General features: G+C 36.4%; 1 protein-coding gene across 1 annotated transcript in view; it reads left to right on the forward strand.

Annotated features, from left to right (window-relative positions):
• Positions 1-26,811, forward strand: part of scarf2 (scavenger receptor class F, member 2) — a 74,366-nt gene that overhangs the window by 37,403 nt on the left and 10,152 nt on the right. The window contains exons 8-9 of the mRNA XM_073951983.1: positions 3,264-3,378; positions 6,773-6,897. Of these exons, the coding sequence (XP_073808084.1) occupies positions 3,264-3,378; positions 6,773-6,897 (240 nt within the window). The remainder of the gene's footprint in view (positions 1-3,263; positions 3,379-6,772; positions 6,898-26,811) is intronic.

Below are 26,811 nucleotides of genomic sequence, written 5' to 3' on the forward strand. Positions count from 1 at the left end.
GTTCACACTTAGCTGATGATTTATAAAAGCTTGTTTGGCATGCTGTCCCGGGAGAGAGCCCCGAGCTCAAGGACTCCTTGAGTCCGGGGCTTCCTCCCGTTTGGCAGAGCGAGAGGGGAGCCTGAGCTCGGTGGATCTCAGAACTCCCCCGCTGCTGTAGCTAAGGGAAGATAAATGCTTGGTTTTTATGTATATTGAATGTCTTTGGATGGTGGGAGGAAACCGGAGCACTTGGGGAAAACCCACACGGACACGGGGACAACATACAAACTCCTCACAGAAACACCCACCGGTCCTGGGGGGCCAGGGCTGGCGGTGTTCTTGCTGTGGGGCTCGCAGTGCTAACCACTGGGCCGCCGTGTCGACAATGTCAGAGATAAAAGAGGAAGAAAAGGGGAAGAGGGGGGTTTCTTCCAAACGAAGATAAAGTGAAATGAAAACTGTGGTTATTTTTAGCAGCTTAGGTCTCGAATGATTGTAAGATACTGATTAGCAAATTCGAGACCAGCCGTGATAAATCATAAACATGTGATCCTCTCGAAATTAGTTTATGAATAAACTTCACTTAAAAGCAGTTTAAGGTGAAGTAATTATTTGCAATGATGCAACATGAAAATAAGTTGCTGATTTTGTTTAGGGGTGTGTTAGAACATGGATGCTTGGTGATTTAAAATAAAATAAAAAAATAATAATAATAATAAAAAAAACAACAACATTATTTTTCACATAAATTATTACAATACCTCTCTCTCCAGCCTGGCATCCCCAGCTTGATTAATTCCATGTGTATTGAAGGCCTGCCTTTTGAAAAAGCAAATATGCTGTGATTGGTTAGCTGTCCAAGTTCATTGAGATTGGCCGCCAGAAAAATACCCAACAACTCAACAACATGTAATTTGTTTTGGATTGCAGACATTTAAATTCATTTACTTTAAAAAAAATGATGTTTGCTGTTTGTTCAAACTACTCTTAAAATGAGCTGAAACCATAGACTGTAAAAGATATGGGCGTCATCCATAGGTTTCTGAAAAACCCAAAAGCTATTGGTAGGCATGGCCAACTATTGCCATTTTGTTCACGAGTCATCGCTCCAATCCGGGGAAATTGCTCAAAACAAGGGCAAAGAGGCGGAGCATGAGCGGAGCTACAGACGCCTGCTAGCATTTTGCTTAGACAGGCTTTCCTTTGGGAGAAACGCTTAATACTTCATTACCTGCGACTCGTTTGTGTTCTGACCACACATGCTTGGTTGTACACTATATCAGTGTTTAGACTTTTAAAATACTGTTGTAACACCTTGAGCCATCAAACATTGGTCTTATGATGTTTTTTTTTTTTCAACAGGAGGAAAACGTGAATTGCTTAAAATATAGTCTGTGTTGATATATGCAAGGCTATTTATGAATTCCAGGAATAACACTGTATGACAACGTTTCAGACTGTTCTAGAGCCTACAGCTAATCAATCTGTCAGATTCTAGATTGAATTACAGGTCTAAAGACAATTATAAATGATAAAAGATCTTAAATGAAACAAATACATTAATAGAGATGGTATAAGTATATAATTTCACTCACATGGGGAAAAAAGAGGCCACATGAATGGTTTGTAAGCACAATTAAGTGCACACCGCATGCCATATCATCTGATAATTGCAGGAAATAATTACAAAAGTCAAGTGACTATGTTAAGAAACATTAAAGAAAACAAAAATACAATGAATATGCCAAGATCAGCGGCTAATCTGCCGGAATCAGCTGAGGTGATGAGACGACGACCTGGGAGATCTAGCTGTCACTCAAGTGGCCACGCCCTTAATTATGCAGACTTAATATAAACAAAATAAATGAGAATGAACACCTTTTTTTCTGCTGTAAATTTGGCTATTTTAAAAGTGGGGTCAACAGAAATTGGCTTTTGTATGGAGTCCGTTTGTATTTTGATGAAATGTAGTTTCAGTTACTTCTGTAGTTGTTTATGAAGGAAAGCGGGAGGTTGCCGCTTGGCTGACACACAATTCGTCATCTTAGCATTATAATATTCTATCTGACATTTTTGTAAAAATTGAGCTATTCACATATTTTTATTAAATGACAACTTATCTACATTATGGGATGTTTTTTTTATATAAGTTGTTTACATTTTAGGTTTTTTATTTAAAAAACAAATGTTACACACATACTGTCTGCTATGGAATGCAAAAAACTTTAGGGCTAAATATCTCAAAATCATTCAGAACGCAGGTAGAACCTTATAATTCCAAGGTGACGAATTCTTGAAGGACAACTTAGTTGTTTTATGTTCAATCCGCTTAAATTGAGCTCAATTTGGAGCTTCACGACAAAGGCTGCGAATACATGTGATTTTTTATAGTTTTTTTTTATTTTTTTTATAAATTTGCAACAATTTCAAGAAATCTTTTTTCACATTGTCATTATGAGGTATTGTGTGAAGAATTTTGAGGATACTTTGCGGATGCACTGTATGTGTTAAAGCTATTTGTTATAAGTTAAAAATTATTTGTACTGCATGCTTAATATCTAACATGTGCAATAAAAACATTTTGGGGGAAAAAATAGAATTTTAAATACTTTAATGACATTATTCCTGTCTACACTGTCTAAAATCCTGGTTGCCTTAAATTTTTAAGCTGAATCAAATGAGTCCATTAAACTTATTTTATTATTAACTGACTTAACTTGCATAACTTATAAACTTAAGTTAAAACACAACTATCTTAGTTTAATAAGTTACAATGAACTAAAAACGTATGTTGTCATGATTAATTGGTCATATAGTTTTTTACAGTGTAGATGACTTGATTCTGATTGGTCATTTGTGTCATTTTGGTACATGTTTGTAAAGGTCATTACGTTTTATGCTGTGCAGTCTTCATTTTTCTTACCACTAAATTGTATAATTGCCCTTCAACCAATTTCACGTCCAATAATTCATGTCAATTTATCTATATTGCTAAGCAGTCGTAGACCTTATCCTGTCAGGATTTATTTTCAGATCATTCCACTAAATGAATCCCCATTCTAGGATCAAATGTGAAACTGCTGTATTTTCGTTTCCATTTCAAACTTTGAGCGGGGTTTTTTTTTTCTACACACCTCAGTTGTTTTGCAAGTCTCCTGCTGTTTTCACTGAACAGCCTCCATCTGTCTTTAAATGGCCAACTGCGTTAGACGAAACAAATGAATCCAGACGTACAGTGTGTGTTTGTGCAAATTTGACACTCTCCCGTCTGTGTCTCTCAGATCCTAATCAGCGGATGGGAGTAATAGCTGCAGGAACGCTGGTCACATTCCTGCTGGTGGTTCTTCTGTCTCTGCTGTGCTGCTGCTTCCTCTGTAGCAACAAACACAACCGCAAGTGAGTCAAAACCTACACTACTGCATCAACTCAGACCCAACCGTCTCACATAAACGTTAAAGATCACCAGTTACTGATTACTATGCAAAGGAAAGCACATTGTAAAAAAGCGATTACTTGCTTAAGAGCTAAGGTAGAAGGTTTACTGACTGTGTGTGCTTTTAGGATTGTTTTATCCGCTTTGGGATGATTTTGGGGCCTAATTTGGCAACAACGTTCTCTGCATTTCAGCAAACTGAATTTTCGGTGTCAAAGCTTAATCTGACACATATTTTGGGAAAATGCCTTGCATGTTTTCAAAAACCCAACAATACACTCTGGGCAAAAAAAAATTAACTACCTCTTCATTATGTTTGGGGCTTTTTTTGCCCCATTGACTTTCATTGTGATGATATTTTTTGACTGTAAAGCCATGACACCATATTATCATGCCTTCTTGATTGTTGGTGGTTTTTCTGTTGGGAAGAGGTAAAAATCTGCTGTTTTTACTATTGAAAAATGTAGTTTATGGCTTTTGTATTGAGTATAGTGTGTGTGTGTGTGTGTGTGTGTGTGTGTGTGTGTGTGTGTGTGTGTGTGTGTGTGTGTGTGTGTGTAAGAGAGACCTTTGCACACTTACTTTGATATATGTGTAATAAAACTAAAATTAGCAGCTCAGCTCTTATACTGTGTTCACACCATAAGATGCGGCACGTGTGAATAAAAACGCGTTATTCGCACGTAAATAGATGCGTGACATTTTTTGAGTTTACTTGCTTTATTCAATTCACTTCACAATAGATGTCAATTCACGTTATGGGCAGGACTTCTGTCTGTTCTGTGACTCTAGCTTCGTTGCTAAATGGCTAACATGGATTTTATTCAGAGAATAGCTGTTTATGTGCTTTAGGAAGGTTGAAAAACAGTAAGTATTTGTTCGGCGTCGTGTCTGAGTCCACTAGATCCTTTCAGAGGTGCACCATGCTCTGGGAGTTTATCAACTCTAACCCTCCAGAAACTATACTTGGATGATGGAAGCTTTCAGTGGTGCTTCAGACTGAGCCCAGCTCATTTCGAAGAGCTAGTGTCCTGTGTCGGCAAGAGGATTTCCCCTCGGGACACCAACAACAGGCCCTACGACATAATAACGCCCCTACAAGAGCAAGCTCCTGATTGGTTCATGTGACGCAAATGTCTGATGAGGTTCAGATTTTCTAACTCAAAGATCCGAGTGCCATCGCATTACTAAACGCGCAAAACCTTCAACTCGAACTGCTTCATTTGCACAAACTGCGTCATTCGCGCCGTCTCATTTGCCTGAATTGCACCGCAGAATGTCTATTCACATCTTTGAATTGACTTAACATATTCTAGTCTTAACATAAACTAGTATTTATGCACACACACTATAATCTGTTATACCCAATAGAATTCCATATAAAAGTCAGACTTTTTTTTGCACAGGCCTATCTAAAGAGATAATGCTGCCAACTAATGATCAATAGTAAGGAATTTGAGGATGAGGAATTTGAATGTATAAATTTGACTTTCTATAAAACCCTTCTCTACACTTCTAGAACAAACATGTATTTTTCTATTTTCATATTTAGCAATTTTATTTTTTCCTTTGCTGTAAGCCTGAATTATTATTTTTATTCATATTACTATATAAAGATTTGTTTCTTAATGTTTTTGAATAAAAAAAATAAAAAAGGGATGCACCAATATGGCAAAATACAATACTGATAACTCAATATATTAGGCAGCTAAAAACCTACATATAGATCAATAATAAAACAAATCTAATAAGCTTTTTTTTTTTATCAAAAGTAAACATGTGGACTAAATTCAAACCCCTTTTGGCATTAATAACACACCTGTGACTATAGACCTTTTTCATGGCTGCTGCATTGAGGGCGCCATAGTGACCAGCGTTTTCCGGTAGAATGCTAAAAACTTCCGTTTACAGCGTGTACAACTGGTAATTCGCGCTCCGAAAATGGGTTTCAATGACGTTTTTAATGGATAACAGAGTGTTTTTGTGACACACAACTTAGAAATGTGTCTGTTAAAGCCGTTATAATCTGTCACATGTGGTTTAAGCACGTCAGAAATAGGAGAAAAACGTTCTCCTAGTTCACGTGTCTGCCGTCAGAAATACAGTGTGTACACGCACACATACACGCACACACACAGAGAGGGGGGGGGGGGGGGAGAGCAAACCAGAGTGCTGGCATGAAACTTAACAGGTATGAAAGTCGTGCAATTTACAAAAATGACCAATAAAAGTCTGTTATTGATACTCTGCTGGCTGATAGCTGTTCCTTCTAATCACGAGCCGTTTGTGTTTTATTTCGTGTGTTGTTTTCACCACGGTATGTGTTTTTTCTGTCATTTCGAAATGACACTAGCCTATATTTTCACTTTGTCACAGTTATTAAATCAGTGTGTCAGTGGAACAGTACAGGCTACGTGTGTGTGTCAAACATTTTGGTGAATTACATTTGTTTGAGCTGGTTATATATTTGAAATAAAGAGAAAATGTTGACTTTAGCGATGACAAGGCTTCATTTAAACTGCAGAAGATGCCGTCTGACAACGAGGGGAAAATGCCTCACAGCAGCTGCTTTCCATCCTATTAGATCGCATTTCTTTAAGTGATCAGTCCTGGAGATGGTGCTGATGGACAACAGTATTAGTTCAAAGAGGATAAAAGCAGGTAAAATAGATTAAATCTATCATTTCAAAGCTGTCCAAATGTGACTGTTACACGCATCAGCTGCCGACCGGAAGTTCTTCGCATTCTCCTTGCGCATACACACAAAGCATAATGGGTCATTTTGCGTTCCAAGAAAAAGGTCTATAACTGAAACAAGTTTTATAATACTAAATAGTCCAGTATAATAACAGTTCATTTTCACATTGTACAAACCATGTGTGAATGTAACCATATTTAAATTTAAAACCGAACTAAGTCGTGAACGTGGTGAACTGATGTCGTGAACGTGGCCGTTGTGTCATGCTCAAACTCCCTCGGTTCAGATGCCGCTGGCAAAAATCATCTTTTAACAAAGCCTGTCATCAGAATTGTTCACAGTTCGCGAAAGTGAAAGCCTCCTCTGTTCTCCGCAGTCAGTTGGGAAAACTCAAGACTCTCGTGTTCTAGAAATCACAGTCGGCTGTTTTCTTAAACTTTCCACCTTTTCTAAATGGCTGGAAAACTGCAGATCGTAAGACCAGCTGAGCCTAGATTTCCTCAGTTTGCACCGAGAGGCAGAGCAATCTCTCCATTTCTCCTTTCTTTCCATATGTCTTTATCGTTTGATGGTGTAAACTGCATTAGAGAGCCATCACACACACATTCAGCATAGGATCCATCTGTAATGTTAGTCTAACGTCACCCTTCCTCTTTCAGCCCAGACCAGGAAAACTCCACCAACAGCAAGAAGGCCAAAATAATCCTCTGTGGTGGATTCAGTCGAATCAGCACCAAACTTCCCAGAATCCCACTGAGGAGACAGAAACTACCCAAAGTCGTCGGTATGTCTTCATTTTCCATCATCTAAAACTGCATATGGTTTAGGTCAGGGAGTAAACAGAAGCAAGCAACAGCTGGACGGCACACTTATTAAGATGTGGAGAATGTTTAGTCTTTTATGCTTCAACAAAATCAGCAGGTATTATCATGTTTAACCTAAACAGACAGTTTTCATTTTGATGTTGGCCATCTTAAAATGTCAGTTTTTATGTAAATATACCAATTTGTTGTGCAGAAACAACTGGAAGAGGCCGTTCAAACAGAAGGCTTAAAGGGATAGCTCAGCCAAAAGATGAAACTTTACTCACTGTTTACTGTGGACTTCAAATCTGTATGAGTTTCTTTCTTCTGTTGAATGCAAATTAAATTTTTATTTCTTGAAGAGAGATGAAAACCATTGGAATCCATAGTAGAAAAAAAACAAATGTCAGTGGTTACAGGTTTCCAGCTTTCTTTAAAATAGCTTCTTTTGGGTTCAACAGAAGAAAGAAACTCATTAAGGTATATCCTCCTAGGGCTTAGAGGCCACATACATGGACAGCACATTTTAGCTCTTGAGTGGCTATTTAAAATACTTTGAATGTTTTATATATTTTTTACAGACATACAGTGTCATCCTGCAACTGTTTTACAGCATATGAAATGTCCCAAACACTATTTTTAATTGTCCAAAATGGTGGTGGTGGGGGGGGGGGGGGTACTCTCTGATAATCAAATGTAAAAAAAAAAAAAAACTGTGTATGTTAGATATGCATTAAAAACAGTCAGGAAAAAGTGTTTTATGTAAATTTGGACCATAAGTCCACATGTATGGACATCATTTTTCTCTAAAAGTAAGTCATATCAAAAGATGATAAAAGACTTAGATTTTTATTCTGATTAGGTTTCAATAAGCCCAAATAGCTGTTGTAAAATGAAAAAAAAAACACCTTGGGCCTTAAGAGGTTAAAACAAGGGTGAGTAAATTATGATAAACGTTTTTTTTTTTTAATTGACAAAATTTGACAAAATGACAAATTTTTTAGGTGAACTACCCCTTTAACCCAGAGGTGCCCAAACTTTTTTTTTTTATGAAGGGCCAAAAACAAAACTTGATTAAGGCTAGTGGGCCGAAGACAAACATAGGTGGGGTAATTTACCATGGCTAATTTCCTCATTTATTTAACAATGTTTAAAAATGACTAGAAAACATTGTTTTATATTAACTAATAGTGTTTTTTACATTGTATAATGAATGTATTACAGTAAAAACTAAATCTCATTAAAAAAAATTGAGTGATAGTATTTACATTTAAAAAAATCTGATTCATTTAATACATTTAATTGAAACATTTAATTTCTTTTTGCTTTTTTTTTGTAGCTCAGCAGTAAAACTAACACAGAGATCATCATTTTCTAATTTGACGTAACCTTATTTGTTTAGGTCATGTGCCCCAACCCTCTCCATTATTCTCACTCTCCTCTCAGATGGGATGGTGGGTCAAATCAAAGGTTACAATGGGCCAACTTTGGCCCGTGGGACCTACTTTGAGCATCTCTGCTTTAGCCAGTGTTGGGGAAATATACTTTAGAAAGTAATGCATAAACATGCAAAAAAAAAAAAAGCATACTTTTCTGTCCATTCAACTTTAAACTGTCTATTCTCTTGATGGATGGATGGATGGATGGATGGATGGATAGATGGATAGAACGATAGATAGAACGATAGATAGAACGATAGAACGATAGATAGATAGATAGATAGATAGATAGATAGATAGATAGATAGATAGATAGATAGATAGATAGATAGATAGATAGATAGATAGATAGATAGATAGATAGATAGATAGATAGATAGATAGATAGATAGATAGATAGATAGATAGATGTTGCTAACTCTACTCACCTCTATGGTGCTTTCACATTATTGCTGCGTTTCTTCAAGCGTTCTGACATATTAAGTTCTGGCTCAGCCAATGGCGTGAGTTTGGGACGGGGCTCTTTGTACACCTGACCAACAGCAGTTGTGAGAGTGAACCTGTTCGTAAGGAGAAATATCGTAGTTTATGCAAGAAAGAGCTTCAGTGGGATTGAAAAGCGCTTTGCGTCGACCCAAACAGAGTCTTGAGAGTTTCATCTCAATGGAATGTTCTGGGTCCTCGTCTTATTTCCCTTGGCTCCCTGTGAAGCTTTGAGTCCTTATTAGTCTGTCCCCAAACAGACATTCGTTTACTTTTCCCCTCGCATTTCTCCCCTCATTTCCCTATTTCTTATTAAAACAGACGGCTGGGAGCTGAATGTTCCCCAATCAAAGCCTCCTCTGTTTTTGCCAGGATGGAACCCCTGTGTGGAGATCTTGTGGTTGGGGAACTGTATTGACTGCGGCTGCCAGGAGTCGGTTATAGAGAGAAAATAAAAGTGGCCATGCAAGCACATTACACTTTTTTCCAAGGCAGTTTGTTTGGGATATTGGTTTCGCACTTGGATCGAGGGATATAATTGTAAAAGGCAAGGCACGCTTAAAAGGGACAGTTCACTCAAAAATGAAAATTCTGTCATTGTTTACTTCCCCTTCCAAACCTGCTTGTGTTTCTTTCTTCTGTTGAACATAAATGAAGATATTTTGAAAAAAGCTGGAAATGTGTAACCATCGACTTCCATAGTGTTTGCTTTTCCCTACTATGGAAGTCTATGGTTACAGGTTTTAAGCATTCTTCAAAATATCTTATTTTAATGTTCAACAGAAGAAAAAACCTGAAGGTTTAAAACAACTGAGAGTTAATTGTGAGCAAATTTTAATTTTGGAGTAAACTTACCCTTTATGTTAGCACTGCCAAACACAACATGAAGTGAAAGGGTCTTTTTAAATATAGAAAAAAGTGGGCTTAAAGGTGTTTTGCAGCTGTTTTTCTTTTCTTTTAAGAGGGCAAGAGGTCAAACAACTACTAAGGGTGCAATATTTATTGTTTATGATAATATTGTAGTTTTAACATGCTGGAATTATCGAGTTCGCCTATGACACGCAGCAAAAAACAAAACAAAACATAAAGTTATTTATAATTTGTGATATAGTTTATCTGAAGCTGCTTTTGTGATGCATTTACAATTGTGATAATTTTATTGACCTTACTAATTAAATAAATAACTAGAGCTAAATAGTATATTATAAATAATAGTACTAGGTAGCACGTTCGCCTCACAGCAAGAAGGTCGCTGGTTCGATCCTCGTCTTAGTTGGCGTTTCTGTGTGGAGTTTGCATGTTCTCCCTGTGTTCGCATGGGTTTCCTCTGGGTACTCCGGTTTCCCCCACAGTCCAAAGACATGTGGTACAGGTGAATTGGGTAGGCTAAATTGTCCATAGTGTATAAGTGTGTGTGTGAACGTGTGGATGTTTCCCAGAGATGGGATGTGGCTGGAAGGACATCCGCTGCGTAAAAAAAAAAAAACTTGCTGGATAAGTTGGTGGTTCATTCCGCTGTTGCGACCCCAGATTAATAAAGGGACTAAGCCGACAAGAAAATGAATGAATGAATAACGCTTGAAGACAAACTATATGGTGTCTTGAGAAAGCACGGTGGAAGAAGTTTTAGTTAGAAAAATATATTATTTAAAATATTATTTAGGTACTTTTATGCATAGTCATGAACAAACTTGTTTGTAGAGCAAGTAGTTTGAGCATTTTCTGCCGTTTATTTCTCCTAGTCATTTCTCCCATAGGCAGCCGAATCGAAAGTTTATAATCAATTGCAAAAATGAGCACACTAAGCAAAATACAAACGTTCAATAATCAAGAAGTTAATATTGAGTGAGATACATGTTATTTGTTCGTTTTTTGTATGTGTGTATTGTTTCCACAACAAAATATCCTAATTAAAGCTGTAGCAGAATATTTGTGCATCTTAGAGCGACACTTTGGTGCTTTATTCTGGAATGAATCTGCTTTTAAACTAATCATTTGAGTTCAATATTTATTTGGGTGATAATATCAATATGTATAGTCTATGATAATATCATAAATGTTGTTTAACAACAGCTCTCACTCTCTCACATGGTCACCCACTGAAGCTGAGCTGACCTGTGCACAGCTTGTACCTGGTTGGAAGACCACATGGGAAATCCAGGTTGCTGCCAGAAGTAGTGTTAGTGAGGCCAGCAGGGAGCGCTCAACCTATGGTCTGTGGGTCTTAACGCCCCAGTATATTGATGGGGCCACTATACTGCTCAGTGAACGGCATCTTTCGGATGAGATATTAAACCAAGGTCATGACTCTCTGTGGTCGTCAAAAATCTTAGGATGTCCTTCGAAAAAAAAGTAGGGGTTTAACCCCGGGATCATGGCCAAATTTGCCCACTGTCCTGTCCATCATGTCCTTCTAACTATCCCTATATCATAATTGGCTTCATCTCTTATACAAAAGTTCAACAAACAAGCAGTTAATATTGAGTATGATGCATTCCTTACATTGTCTGTTATTAGTTCGTTATTTTGTTTTGGTTTGTTTCCTGGTTTCCAAAACAAAAATCCTAAATGAGCTGTAGCTGAGTATTTGTGCATTGCAGAGCAACACTCTGGTGTTTTGTTCTGGAATGAATCTGCTTTTGAATGAATCAAGTGAATCAATTCAGTGATTTATGAATAGGCTGCCATAATGAATCATTTCAGTTAATGAATCACTAATGGCAAGTTCACACCGCACAGTCTTAGCCCTGATTTTCACTCGGGACAAGTTTTCTTAAAAATTATTCGATCAGACTGAGAAAAAAAGACTGTGTTGGCTTCATACTGATTATTTTATCAAACAGTTTTTGTTTTCAGCATGACTCCCTGCATTTAAAAGTAGACACTTCATGCTTTCTATAGAAATTTGTCTCATGTCTGTGTGTTTTTTTTTCGCAGAGTTTGTTTCTAAAACCAGTTTGCGAAGGGACAAAAAAACACACTTTATTGTCCCTATTTTGCAAAAGCACACTTCTGCTGTTATTGTGAGTGTACACAAAGTAGACACCTAACAGAATTGAATATTGTATAACACTTATTTGTGTGACCAAAATCAACAGAGTATTTTTAGTGTCTTTTGCACTAATAAGAAAAAAAAATGTCGGTCACACCGGTGTGACCTGGTGAAAATCAAAGGCATTAAATCCTGGGTTAAATCAGAGGCAAATTGCAGCTTGTTCATGGTCATGTGGAAATCAGTTTGGATGCAATCAGAAAGAATCGCAGATGCCAGTAAAATATTTGGCATGCTTAATATCTGGACTTGTCTGCAATTGAAATCATACTGTGTGGATGAGTCCTGACTAAAAAACACATCAGTCATCATGACCTAGAGCCAACGAGAGAGCAGGTCAGTAGAGAGGTCAGGGAGAAGTTATAGACCACAACATCAGAATAAATAAGCTTTATAATAACAGAAACAAAAAGCCATTTGCATAATCTTTTTTTTTTTCTTTAACTTTCGCTGCAAATCAATGCACAGACTATTTCTGAAATATTTGAAATTAATAAATTATCATAGATGGCCTCGTCACTTCTTGCATGTGATTTCCAGGTCAGACAGAGTTGTCGCTGATGGTTTATAGTCAGGCAGTGTGTATGCTTCTGTCACTGATCCATCGTGCAGTATGAACACAGCAGCAACTGAACGCCACCCCAGATAGACAGACATTGTGAGAACATTGTCGATCTGATGATTTTGAAAACCATGCTTGACATTAGACAGCTTGCTACCATTTTACAAGATCACTATTGTCATTTTTTAACATCCCTAAACCAACAAAAGTACCAGTACAGAAATGCTCTTATAATAATAATAATAAATAATAATAATAATAATAATTATTATTATTCCTTAAATTTATATAGCGCTTGTCTGGACACTAAAGCGCTTTACACATTGGGGGGAATCTCCTCATCCACCTGGATGACTGCTTAACTTTAGTGGACGACCATGTGAGAGTTGCAGAGAGCTAGCTGCTGGCTATGAATCATGATCAGAAATTGGCAAAAATATTTTGAATATTTATTTTTTTCAATAATCAGATTCCCCTGGAGTTTACATTGATGGTTCATGCTTTCCGGATTTAAATCATTTACTTAAAAAAGGCAGCAAAATAAAAAAATGTCATCATTTTTTCACCATGATCTCATTCTGAACTTCTGTTATTTTCTTTCTCCTGATAAAAACAACAAGTTAATTTTAGCAAAATGCAGAAGCTTCTCTTTTCCTTATCAAAGGCAAAATGCAGAAAGAAAAGATTTCCCTAGAACTTCTGTGCTTTAAATTCGTACATTTAGACTTTAACTCAACAATGGTTAATTCCACTGGGGCAACCCCTGCTGAATAAAGAGACTAAAAGCTATCTTTTACACTTAATCATATTCAAATCTGCCCCAATGCAATCACGTTCATATCAATTCATTTCACTAATTTAAATAATTCTGATGCAACAACAAAAAGACAACTAATTACATAAAAGACATCTCATTTCTATCCAAAAATACATTACTTATGATCAGAAAATCCAAAAAGATATACAAGTTTTTCCTTATAACAAAGGCTAAGGGCCCTATCATACACCCGGCGCAGTGTGGTGCAAGGCGCGGCGCAATAGTCTTTTGGTAGTTTCAGCTTGGCGCAAGAGTCGTTTTGAGGCGTTGCGCTACGCTGTTTCAATAGCAAATGCATTAGCGCTCATTTGTGCGTCCATAGGCGTTCTGGTCTAAAAAGGAAGGCGTTCTGAGGCGGACCGCTGGCGCGTTGCTATTTTGAGAAACTATAATTGATTTTTTATTAGACCAAAACTAACCCGGTCTAAACTCCGGCGCAGAGTTGCGCCTCGCTTACACACTGCTTAATACGCACAAGAGAGCAATAGGCAAATATCTTTACATATGAAAACATTTAAATATTAAGGATATATATAGGATATAATAAGAATAGATATAGGATATAAATATAAAGGATTAAAATATTACAAAACATATTATTTTCTAGCCTACATAAATATGAAAAATCACTGCTTTTATGTCTTCTTCATCTCGGGAGGCTTTTTCAGTTCATTCATAACAATTTGCTTTTGTATAATGTTATTATTATTAGCAGTATTATTTATTATATCCATATTTATATTTGTTTTATTAAAAACAAGCTTAGATTTGCCCACCTGTCAGGTTTTAGACCATATGGGACACAGCATGTGTTTTAGGATATAACTCAGGTTTTTGAGCACATTTTGTTATTATTATTCATTTATTCGTTTGCTGGAAATTAGAACTGAATTTAGAAATAGTTTTGAAACGAATATTTGCGCTTAACAAACAAAATTATTTATTTATAGACTAATTGATGTCTGTGCGTAAAGGTTTCCCTATCCAAGAGCGAAAGTGAAAGTAGATCCATTATCTCCCATTCTCACGCAGTAGATGCTCTGTTTAACGGTTTTCTGTTAAAAAACTGTTAACTGTTTGCTTGTGAAATGCTCATTTTTTCCACTTAGACTTACTTTACGTCCTGTAAATAGCGAATGCGATCTTGGCGCGACGCAGCTGGCTCTTAAAGGGAATGGGAGATGAGACTCTGATTGGTTTATTCTCAAAACACACCTATAACTCATTAAGAAAATAAACTCAACCCTTTTAGAACATGCGCCGCGGCGCAAGGCAGATTCCCCATCCTTAAATTAGCAAAAACGCGTCCTGACACGCCCTGAAAGCGTTTGTGCCCTGCGCATGGACCGTCAAAATAGAGCCAAAAATGATTAAATGAAGATTAATTATGTAAACTTTGCTTCATTCAGCCATCAAATTGCTATCAAAAAATCTATTGAATTAGGCATTAATTTGTCAAAAAACTGTACTTAAAGCATGTTGGATATGTTTCTGTTTGTTTTATTAATATAAACGCATCCAGACATTTAAAAGTATAGGCATTATTTGAAGATTATGACTTAAGCATTTCATTTTAGCTTAGACTTTCTGTCTCGGTCCCTCGCAGTCCAATGTGCATGCTGCACGTGAAGAAACAACAAGGCAACATATTGAGTTTTAGCCTATAGTACATAGTAATTTCGGGTTTCTTTACACATAGTATTACATTAGCCTAATTTGCATAGATGTTTTATAGTTTATAAAATGAATATGTCTTTTATAAGAACTATTATTAATAACTTTAATTTTCCAAATGGAACCAAATGAAAATTGGTTTGTTGTTTGTATATGCTATATGCATTTTAAAATGGCGCATTCCCCAGCCTTAGGCTACACACGCTCCCCATGTCTGTTGTTATAGAGCCCTGATGACATGCAATGTAATTCGAATTATGTTCAGAGTTCCTAGTTTAGAATAGGCTAGCAGTCAGTTAAACTGTAGTACAAGATAACACACGCAGCTGCCTAAATAATGCCGCTTTTCACACTGCTTAGCTCACATGCTCTGGCTACTACAGTATATCAGTTCAGTATACTCACTATGTTACATAACTGCCCCCTGCTGGCCAAGCATTTCTTGTGTTAGACCATGTTCTGCTTTACTGCGGTTTACTGCGGGGATGTGGGATTTTTCTTTAAATCACTCACACATTCTCAGTAGACATATCTGTATAAGATTTAATCATCCTAAAAAAAGCCAATTGGAGCCAAAATCTACTTCACAATTAAGAAAACTAAAGCTCAATTCTCATTTTTTCTTAAATATCCATTATGGCACAGTGTTATTTAAAACCACAATAACGCAGTGTATAGCTAACAAGAGGTCACGGGTGAGCAATATTTAGTTATACAGCGACAAAGAGCCCAGAGAGAAAGCCCAGAGCCATGCGGTCCTCAGAGAAACACGTGCTTCCATTTAATTTACCACATTACATAAGTTAGAGTCACCAGCATCACCCCAGACTAAAGAGAAATCCTCTGTAAAACAATAGTGTCACTGTTGCAGAGGGGTTGAGTTTGGCCCTGCAGATTGTTTCAACACACACCCTCAAGCTGTGAAACCCTGGACAGACAACAAAGAACAGAAGAGTAGTAAAACGCAAGAAAAAGATGGTACTTCAGCTGAACAGATATGAGCCCTCAAACACAAACTAGCCTTTCATCCGCAGACTTCATGAGAAAATTCAGTGAGAATGCTTGTAGCAAATCAAAGAACATTAAAGTGGACATGAACACTGGACTTTATCCATGTTTAAGTGCTATTATCAGGTCTCTGGAGCATTCACCAATGCAGAAATGGGAAGGACAACACAGTAACTTAATGAAAAATGCACCATTCAGATTTGCCTCTCCTAGAAAGTGGATTTAATCAAACATTTCCACCCTTTAATCTTAGCCAAGGCTCATTGGAAATATGTGAATCTACACAAAATGTAAAATATGTTGCTCTGAGAAAGTTTCGTTGCTTGTTTCAGATGACAAAACCACTAGAGGGCGCTGTCTACTATTGTCATGATACTGAAATTTAGAACGTCCATTTCCCAGCTAATATTTGAACGCTGTTGAGCACGATCTTAAACAGCGTTGATATGCCAGTACGTTCAGCTACTCAACAGAGTTGATAGTGATTGGCTGCGAAGGTCATCAGTTCACCCAACTCACCGCTGTTTACTGAGTATAAACACAGATAGAGAGACGCTGGAGCGTTTTAAAGCCGTGATTCATGAGTAGATCGTATGTCAGCTTTTAGACAAACCAGCTGAACCAAATTAAATTAAATACCTATTAGAGCTGCACGATTCTGGCTAAAATGAGAATCGCGATTTTTTTGCTTAAAATAAAGATCATGATTTTCTCACGATTCTGTAGATGTAAAATAAAGGTATGGTAAAAACAAGCATATGGCACAACCTCAGTAATAATATTATACTGGTTTCTATAAACAATTCTATTCCACTTATAATAATTCTGATGTTGAATTATTATGTTTGAGAATGCAATATACAATGCTGTCATTGACAACATTAGACAATTTTATTCACTTGTAAAATCAGACAGTTGTGATTATTAGATTATATTCAACAACGTATAGGCTAGAGTACTTATACTAACATTGTAAACATTTATTTTCATGCACAACTGTGTGTTCGCTATGAAAGAAAAAACATATCAAATGCTTGTCGTAATCATAACTCTAAAATGCGATACGATAATTTAAATGAAGTGCACACTTTCGGTTTCATTCTGACTGCTAAGTGCTTGTTCATACTTTGCGCGCGGCTCCCAAACGATCACTCTGTGCCACAAACAGAATATTATTTGCAACTGTATTACCTGTTACTCGCAACATATGCAGGTTCTGTTCACTAAAGTAGACGCGTGATAGACTTAATGATAGACGCGCGCGCACCATCTCTGTGATAACAACTCACGGTCAGCAGCTCACGTCACGTGTGATTTCCCGATCGCGAAAACATCATTATATTAAGACAAAATGACATTTATAAATACAGTATGTGACTCATTCAACATCATTTGGAGGTGTCAATGTCACTGATCAACGTGTGTGAAACAATAAAAAGACTCGTGCTGCAGCCGATTTTCTTCTCTCCTGAACTTAAAAATATGATTGGCAGAATCGTAGAAATGCTGGATTAAGATCGTTTAACGGGTCGAATCGAGATCGCGATGTTTTAACGATTAATTGTGCAGCTCTAATACCTATGAACACGTTATGCAGTGAGGTTTCTTTCCTTTTTTTCCAACGAGTTCATATTTCCTGGAACATAATTTATTCTGTATTAGTTTCAACATGTATGTTTACACTGTTGTCTTCATTTTATTTCGTAAGATAGATTGTTAAATAAATATTTTAAAACATGAAGTATTTATAGTGCGTGATTTATGAATAAAAACATAATGCAAAGGACCAGGAATTTATCACGGGGAAAAAAGATGATGCAAAAAGCATTAAAAGCATTAATGACCTCATCCGTTAATAAACTATACGCAATGCTCTGAAAACAAACAACAAAAAACAAACAGTGAAATCATATGAGCTGCACGAGTGTTGCTGTTTGAAGAAAATGAAGCAGCTTTAGCATAATGCAAACAATTATTTGTTGTCAAACACACTGTTTTATTTTACCAAAAGAAAAATGAAGTGTTCAATTTAAAAATGTTAGTTATAAATACAATATATAGGCAGAAGAATTATGTATTAGAGTGTACTACTACTCGAATATGGCTAAAATTAGAAATGTAAGATATTTTGTATTGATGTATTCATGATGTGCAGTGTAAAGATCGTGAAACTATAAACAGGTATAGCAATGAATACTTTTTACTTCAGTACTTATTTCAAGCCGTACTTCTTTACATTCACTTGAGTACAAAAGTGTCACCAGTACTTTTACAGAGTCGTTTTAAACATGAGTGTCTGTACTTCTACTTGAGTAAAATATGTGTGTACTTTTGCCATCTCTGATTACATGACACCATATAGTCCTGCATTTGATCGTTGGTGGTTTGGTGGTCCATATCTTTTACAGTCTATATGGTCACGACTTAACAAGGGGATAGCATGTAAAGGCTCCACCCTCTTCTGGTAAGCAGCAGTTAATTTGCATTTAAAGGGATACAAAAAAATAAGTCTCACACACAAGTTTGGCTCCAAACCTGAAAAGCTCTTATAAATTATCTGTAGAGTATTTTAGTGAAGAAACTTCCTAGACACTTTCTGGGGACACCTGAGATGTATTTTACATCTTTTAAAAAGGGGCATAATGTGTCCCTTTTAGATAACTTTGCACAGGAAACTCTTTGGAAATTGAACAGAGATGAACAGTTGGGGTTTTGCTAGAGAGAACTAAAACCAAATGCAGATCTTCCCCACCCCCCTCCAACTCACTCTTAACATAGGAGGAGCTGGCTGAAAATATCGCTCGCTCTTTCCCTCTTTTTCCTCTTCCTGTTTCAGGCCAGCACTTCTGCTGTCCTCATTGGCAACTGCGGCAGCGAGGTATGCTATTTTTTCCCTTTCTTTTTCTTCCCCCACTTTTCTGTAACTCTATCCTCAGAGGAGCATGAGGGCGGGGGGGCAGGGGGTCTTCAGACAGGAAGTGACCAGATTTACCTCGGTGTGTTTCAGAGCCATTGTTACTCATACTAAAGATGGTAATGACAGATTTAAGTTAAACGTTAACCCATTTTGTCACCTTATAATTTTAAGGTTCTATCTGACCTTTTTGTCAAAATAGAGTTATTGACTTATTCTTATTAAATGACAAATTATTTACATTAAGGGATGCTTTTTATAAGTTGTTTTCATTTTAAGACTTTTAATTTAAAAAAAACAAATGTTACACACAAACTGTTTGCTATATGGAATGCAAAAACTTTAAAGCTCAATATCATTCAGAACACAGATAGAACCTCATAATTCCAAGTTGACGATTTGTCTCCTACTCCTATACCCACATTCAGTCTTAATATTTAGATGAGCAGTTTTCAAGTTTGATTGTCTCTTATAAACAGTCAAGCCTGAAATTATTAACACCCCTATCAAATTCTGACTTAAGCTTTCTTTTATTTGATCAGTAAGTTTTGGGGAGTTTTTTTTTTTTTTTTGACTGGAAGTTACACAGGCTTCTCCCAAAAGATGATGAGACGATAAAGAGGCGTCATTGTGGGAAAAAAATTGTAAATTTTGTTTTCATATGAACAATAAGTCAGAGTTTTTCAGTTGTATGAAAAATTAAATATAAATATACATACACATATATTCACACACCCAAAATTAGGACAAGACTTTCAAAAAACAAATGTTGAATGGGTAGCACTTTATGACTACACACTATAAATCATCTATTAAGCATTAGCAAATAGTGAATAAATTTTATGTTTATTAAGTCTATTAACTCATATGCTCCATTCCACATTTATAATGTGCTTAATGATTGTACTTTCAAACTGTATTACTCATTAATTGTTCATTACTAAATTCAGTATTGCATTATTTACAAATAAGAGTAGTTGGTGGCTTTTAGAATCATTGAGAATAAGTTAGTTAGTCATTATTAAACTATTTAAATCAACATGAATATATTATTATTCAGGCATATATAAATGATTACTATGTAGGGGAATTAATGAAGTATTTATTAAACTTCATGCAGTTTTGTGACCTAAAGCAGTGGTTCTCAAAGTAGGGGTCATGGGACAATGAAAGGGGGTTGCTTGGTGATTTCCAAAAATCTAATAAATTTGAATAAACTTTTAATATTATCATTGTTAATCCATAAACTACAGAGGTTAAAAACGGTTACATACAAAATACAATATCCAAACAAAAAACCATCAGCCTTTCGTTTTTCGTTGTTGTTTTTTTTTTTTTTTACATTGGATTGCAACCCCTAGTGTTTAAACATTAGATTAACGACAGAGCAATTTCTGTTGCTCCATGATTTTACGACACAAGCTAAACTTTCTAACATCTTTACAGCACTCAAGTACATTTTACATTACATAAAATTAATACAGGACACTGAACATGGAGGATAATTTTTAAATGGCAGTCTCCAAAATTAAAACAAGACAAGACTTGCGATGTAACTTAAATATCGTGCCCACCAGTCTCATTAGGTGAGGTTAATATTAAATAAAAAATAAAAAATGATATTAGGTTGTTAGACTTGCACTTTTTTGTTGCCAATATGCTTGTGTTTAAATAGGCCTATTGGTTTGTGTGAGTGTTGTGTGCAACGTTTGTATGATTATAACCACTTCTGAAAATAGTGGGGTCGCAAGTCATTAGCATTGTTATTTTGGGGGCTGAAAGGTTTGAGAAGCCCTGACCTAAAGTAAGGACTATTTAAGCTTTATAAATCCCTTATAAATGACAATTAAATGCTCAGTATCAAGCAAACAATAATGTTTGCAATGTCATCAGTGACACACAGTCTAGTAATTCTCTGAACAGATCAGCCACTTTTGACGCTCATGAATAATAATAAAAGTCCTGCAGGTATTAGGAGGTTTGCTGAAGGTTTAACTGACGTGCTGAAACTTTAATAAACTATGCCAGTTTGCATTTATTGAACAGTAAGAATGGATAAATCCATATGAAACAGTCCCTTAAAAGTGACGTCTCATCTTCAGTTTCGGGCTCAGGCGCGCTTTGCACTCAGCCTACAAGTGTACTGCACCAAAGCCCAAGTGAACCGCGTTATGCCACACCTCTTCCAACCGATTCAGAGCACTCACACTTCTTAAACAAACCAGGAACCGTGCCTGGGCATAGTTTGGATAGCATAGTGTAAGTGCGCCCTTACACTCAAAAGAATGGGAAAGTCAACTTTCATGTTGAGTTTTAGCATATGCTCATCTTTCAGAAACACTCAGGCTTTTGCAATCAGCTAGCTCGTTTAACATTCTCCTGGGTGGGGAGAGAGAGAAAGTGAGAGAGAGAGAGAGAGAGAAAGAGAGAGAGAGAGAATGAGAGAGAGAGAGAGAATGAGAGAGAGAGAGGGAATGAGAGAGAGAGAGAGAGAGAGAGAATTGCTTTAAAAGTAAATTTGCAAAAATAAACATTTCAACAGCACATAGCAGTGAAAACCGCAGAGAAATAAAACTGCATTTTTGGAGCGATGCCTTCAAAGAAACAATTTACATTCCATACTTTATTCTTCTTCCAAACAGCTGTAGATGCTGGAAGAGCCTCCCTGCAATGTCTAAAGGAGATCTTCTCTCTGTTCACTGCTGTTCTGACGCACAGTGAAATGGCACGACATGTACAGCTGATCTCAAAATTATTGGTCCTCCTGTCAATTTTTTTCATTTTCTTTTCAAATATTTCCCAAAAGATGTTTAACAGAGCAAGGAATTCTTCACAATATTTCCTGTAATATTTTTTTCTTTTGGAGAAAGTCTTTTTGCTTTATTTTGGCTAGAATAAAAAGCATTTTTTTTTTTTTAACATTTTAAAAGGTCGATAATATTAGCCCCGATAGTCAACAGAACAAACCATCAATATACAGTGATTTGCTAACCTGCCAAATTAACCTAGTTAAGCCTCCAAATTGCTCTTTAAGCTGAATACTAGTATCTTGAAATATTATACAGTCCAAGTCAGAATTATTAACCCTCCTAAATTATTAGGCCCCGTTTATTTTTTTCCCCAATTTCTGTTTAACGGAGGGAGGATTTCTAAACATACGCTTTAATAACTCATTTCTAATAACTGATTTATTTATTTATTAATTAGGTTAACTAGGCAGGAATTAGGCAAGTTATTGTATAAAGATGGTTTGTTTTATAGACTATCAAAAAAATATATAGCTTAAAGGGGCTAATAATTTTGACTTTAAAATGTTGTAAAGAAATATACAAAAAACATATTTAAAAAAATAAAACCTTGTATTCTAGCCAAAAATAAAATAATTAAGACTTAAAAAATATATATATAAAAAAAATATTAAATTAAAAATGTTAAAAAATATTATCAGACATACTGTGAAAATGTCCTTGCTGTTAAACATCATTTAGGAAATATTCAAAACAATATTCTAAGGCTCATACTTCTAATTTGAACTGTCTGTCAAAGATAAAATGAATCAGTGATTAGAAATGAGTTATTAAATTTATAATGTTTAGAAATGTGTTGAAAAAAATCTCTCTGTTAAACAAAAATTGGAAGAAAATATACAGGGCCGCTAATAATTCAGAGAGGTAAATGATTCTGACTTTAATTGTATATTGGGAGGTATACAAATGGACACTGCTGCTACAAAGTGATTTTACTGACATCAGACAACTGCTGTCTTGTCAGGGTCTGAGATTCAGAGCTGTATGGTTGCCCATCCTCTGCTAAACAAAAGTGCATTGGTGGGACGTCCCAGCTGCGCTCGACCCCACAGCTGCAGAGAGAGCAGTGGTGCAGGGCGGCAGGTGGCCTGTCTCTCTGACGCCTTTTCAGAAACAAGTTTATACACTTGGGCTGAGAGACATTTAGATCAAGAGCTAAAAAGCGTTGCATGGGAACATTGTTCACAGCTCATTCTTTTTTGTTGCGTTCTGAGTTAAATATCTGAAAACAAGGAGCTACTTTTGTTTTTCTTTTCATTGACAATATTTTTTGGGGGGTGGGGGGGGGTCATGATGACTCAGTGGTTAGCACTGTCGCCTCACAACAAGAAGGTTGTTGGTTTGAGTACCGACTGGGTCAGTTGGCATTTCTGTGTAGAGTTTGAATGTTCTCCCCGTGTTGTGCTATAGGTGAATTGGGTAAACAAAATTGGCCAGTGTATGAGTGTGTGTGTGTAAGTAAGAGTGTATAGGTCAGGGATCACCAAACTTGTTCCAGGAGGGCCGGTGTGCTGCAGATTTTTAGCTCCAACCCTAATCAAACACACCCGAACAAGCTGATCAAGGTCTTACTAGGTATACTTCAAACACTCAGGCAGGTTTGCTGAGGCAAGTTGGAGCTAAACCCTGTGAGGCACCGGACCTCCAGGAACGAGATTGGTGACCCCTGGTATAGGTGTTTCCCAGTACTGGGTTATTGCTGGTAGGACATCGCTGTGGAAAACATTTGCTGGAATAGTAGGCGATTCATTCTGCTGTGGCAACCCTGATATACAAGGTACTAAGTCAAAGAAAATTTTTCTAAAAAGTTAATTAAAATAAAAATGTATTTGCATTACATATTTTAAAAAGTCAAAAGTCATGTGTAACAGGGTTTCTGCAGGGTCTTAAAGTCTTAAATCTCAAAGTCCAAATTTAAGGCCTTAAAAAGTCTTAAATTTACTGAAGTATTGTGTTTTCCCTTGTTCATGTATTGCTCCTAAATCTGGACAAAACCCATAGAATCACCAACAATCATCTCATCTAAACTTATTAAAAAAAAAAAAACATTTTTTTTAACTATTTATCATAATAATTTAATTATTTTCCTTACAATAACATTTCTTTAAACACCCTTTATGTATTTACTGCTGAGGGTCCCGGCCTGGACAGAATGTTGAGCATAGATTTAGTTTATTATAGTTTTTAAAACTTTTAAAACATTTGTTCTTTTTTTATTTTACAGAAAGTTTATCTTTGAAAAGTGTGTGGATCCAAGTAGAGCTTGCTTGTTTTTACCCAATATTTAAAATATTTGGCTAATAAATGAAATCTCAAATATTAAAATCTTTAGTATTAATGTATTATTGTATTTTTAAATGTTATCAATTCTTATTATCATTTTTGATTGAGAAAATAAAACTTTTCCATCTGGGCCATTTGAATAATTCCTTAGCCCTTTATGGGTCTAAAATCTCATTTATAATGGTCTTAAAAATTTCTTTACTGTAAATGTCTTAAATTTAGGCCCCATTTACACTAATAAGTTTTAGTTTAAAAACAGCGTTTTAGAATGAAAACAATACGCGTCCACACAACTGAGTTCTGAACAACTCTCCACCCACACTATAGCGCTGTAAACCCGCATCACATGACCATACACGAATTCTGGCATGTGCTGAAAGCTGCTTCAGCGTATTCTCATGTCTGAGCTCCAGGCAGTTAGCAGGCGCTCTGAGCATACCCGCCCAGCTGAGTGTAGCCAAATGTGTGTGGCGACCCCTGATTAATAAAGGGATTAAGCTGAAAAGAAAATGAACGAATGATTAAAATGACAGCTTAGTGATTATTATATTCAGCTATTTGATATATTACCATGCATTTCCTCTGATAATCTTTACTGTGTGCATACAGCCTGACACTAAGCACATACTGTCAAAACCACACAGTGAGCCTAACGTTTCATATTTTTTAAAGAAAATGAAAGGAGTCAGTTAGAGGCTCCATTTTGTTATAAATATGCATCAAGTGAAGATGACGGGCATATAAATATGTAGGTCTACATAATGCCATACTTTTTTGGTGTCTGTTAAGTTAAATTTGTTAATATAAAAATTAAAAGAGACTTTATTTAATGTTTTCATTCTATAGTTAAGAGAGTGAAATGTAGCCAGGGTGAACGACGTTATAAAAGTACACTGCAGTTACATCTGAAGATTCACCCGACCTGTCGACGGGAGTTTATTATAAACTTGTATAGTCTGAATTTACGAGGAATATATGCAAGATTGAACTTTGTGTACTTAATATTGAGAAAAATCCCCAATCAGACGTGCCATGCCTCCGTTTTCAGATGTCTCCATTTTCACCCATCTTAGAAACACACAGTGTTTTAAAAACAAAACGGCCTCCTCAGCGTTTCCAAAACACTCAGTTTTCAGGGCTCGAAAACTCTGGGGAAGTGTGGAGAGATGCCGTAACCGTAGCAAAACTTATGCACTTTAAAACTAAAACATATTAGTGTAAATGGGGCCTTATAGAGCAGGAGTGTCTAAACTTAGTCCTAGAGGGCCGGTGTGCTGCTGAGTTGAACTCCAATTGCTTCAACACACCTGCCAGAAGGTTTCTAATATATCTTGTAAGAGCTTGATAAGCTGGTTCAGGTTTGTTTGATTAGGGTTGGAGCTAAACTCTCCAGGACACCAGCCCTCCAGCACCGAGTTTGAACACCCCTGCTAGAGTTTGTACCAAAATGCCAAAAATCAATCTTTGATTGTGTCCAGCAAGTCTTTTTTTTTAATCCATCGGAAGCTGACTGAATTATGGGTAATGATGAGTGGCCTTTCTTGAAAAGCAAAAAAGTTGTTAAAAATATAGAGAAAAAAAATCATAGTTCTAACGTGTATAAAACCTAAATAAAGTCAATTCTGAACGCATGCAGACTTAAAAGAGGATATCTGATCCTGCCTGGAAGGTTTTGCACAGCCAAATAGCCAACAGAGCAGTGTGAGACAGGCGTAACCAGGCCAAGATAATGTGGTTAGCATGTCCTCTCAGCCAGGATGAACTAGAGTAGATGTGAGCAGCAAAAACCACAGGAATCCCGAGCTGACCATCTTTTCGAAGTCAGCATGAATGCATCATCACATGTAAGTGGGCGGAAGGGAGAAAAACCACCGTGACCTTCATTAGGACCACAGAGAACCAGGCCAAAAGTCATCACCGCAATGATTTGTATACTTTTGCTTTGTAAGTTAATTTCCTTATAAGCTGTTCCATAATACAAAAATGCAAGTTTCTATATGTAAATATCTGCATTCATTCATTTTCCTTCAGCTTAGTCCCTTTATTAATCAGGGGTCGCCACAGAGGAATGAACGACCAACTTATCCAGCATATGTTTTACACAGCATATGCCCTTCCAACTGCAACCTAATACTGGGAAACACCCATACACATTCATTCGCACACATACACTATGACCAATTTAGTTTGTTCAATTCACCTGTACCGCATTTCTTTGGACTTGTGGGGGAAACGGAAGCACCCGGAGGAAACCCATGCAAACACAGGGAGAACATGCAAACTCTACACAGAAAAGCCAACTGACCCAGCTGGCACTCAAACCAGTGACCTTCTTACAGTGAGGCAACACTGCTAACCACTGAGCCACCATGTCACCCTATCGGCTTTTATTTCACATGTATTTCTGCAATACGCATAAATTGAGCACATAAACTATATAGACATGAACTAAGCACAAATGTGTCAATATGCAATATCATAATATGCCGTGTGCAATTCTGCCTACTACATTTATGAAGGCAAAATTATTAGCTCTCCTATAAAATGTTTTATTTTTAAATATTTCTCAAGTGCTGTTTGAATGGGGGGGGGGGGGGGGGGGAATCAACATTTTAAAAACATAATAGATTTAATAAGTAATTAATTTTGTATGTGCCATGATGACAGTGCATTATATTTTACTAATTATAATACAAAGACACTAGAGTTCAGCTAAATGTGCAATTCAAAGGCTTAATTAGGTAAAAAGGTTTTCTAGACAAGGTATTGGACAACTGGTTTGTTTTGTAGCCAATCAGAAAACAAATTCTGCAAGTTTCTACATTTTATTTATTTTATTTTTATATTATTCAGAAG

The sequence above is a fragment of the Danio rerio genome, chromosome 5, assembly GCF_049306965.1.
Source record: "Danio rerio strain Tuebingen ecotype United States chromosome 5, GRCz12tu, whole genome shotgun sequence".
NCBI lineage: Eukaryota > Metazoa > Chordata > Actinopteri > Cypriniformes > Danionidae > Danio > Danio rerio.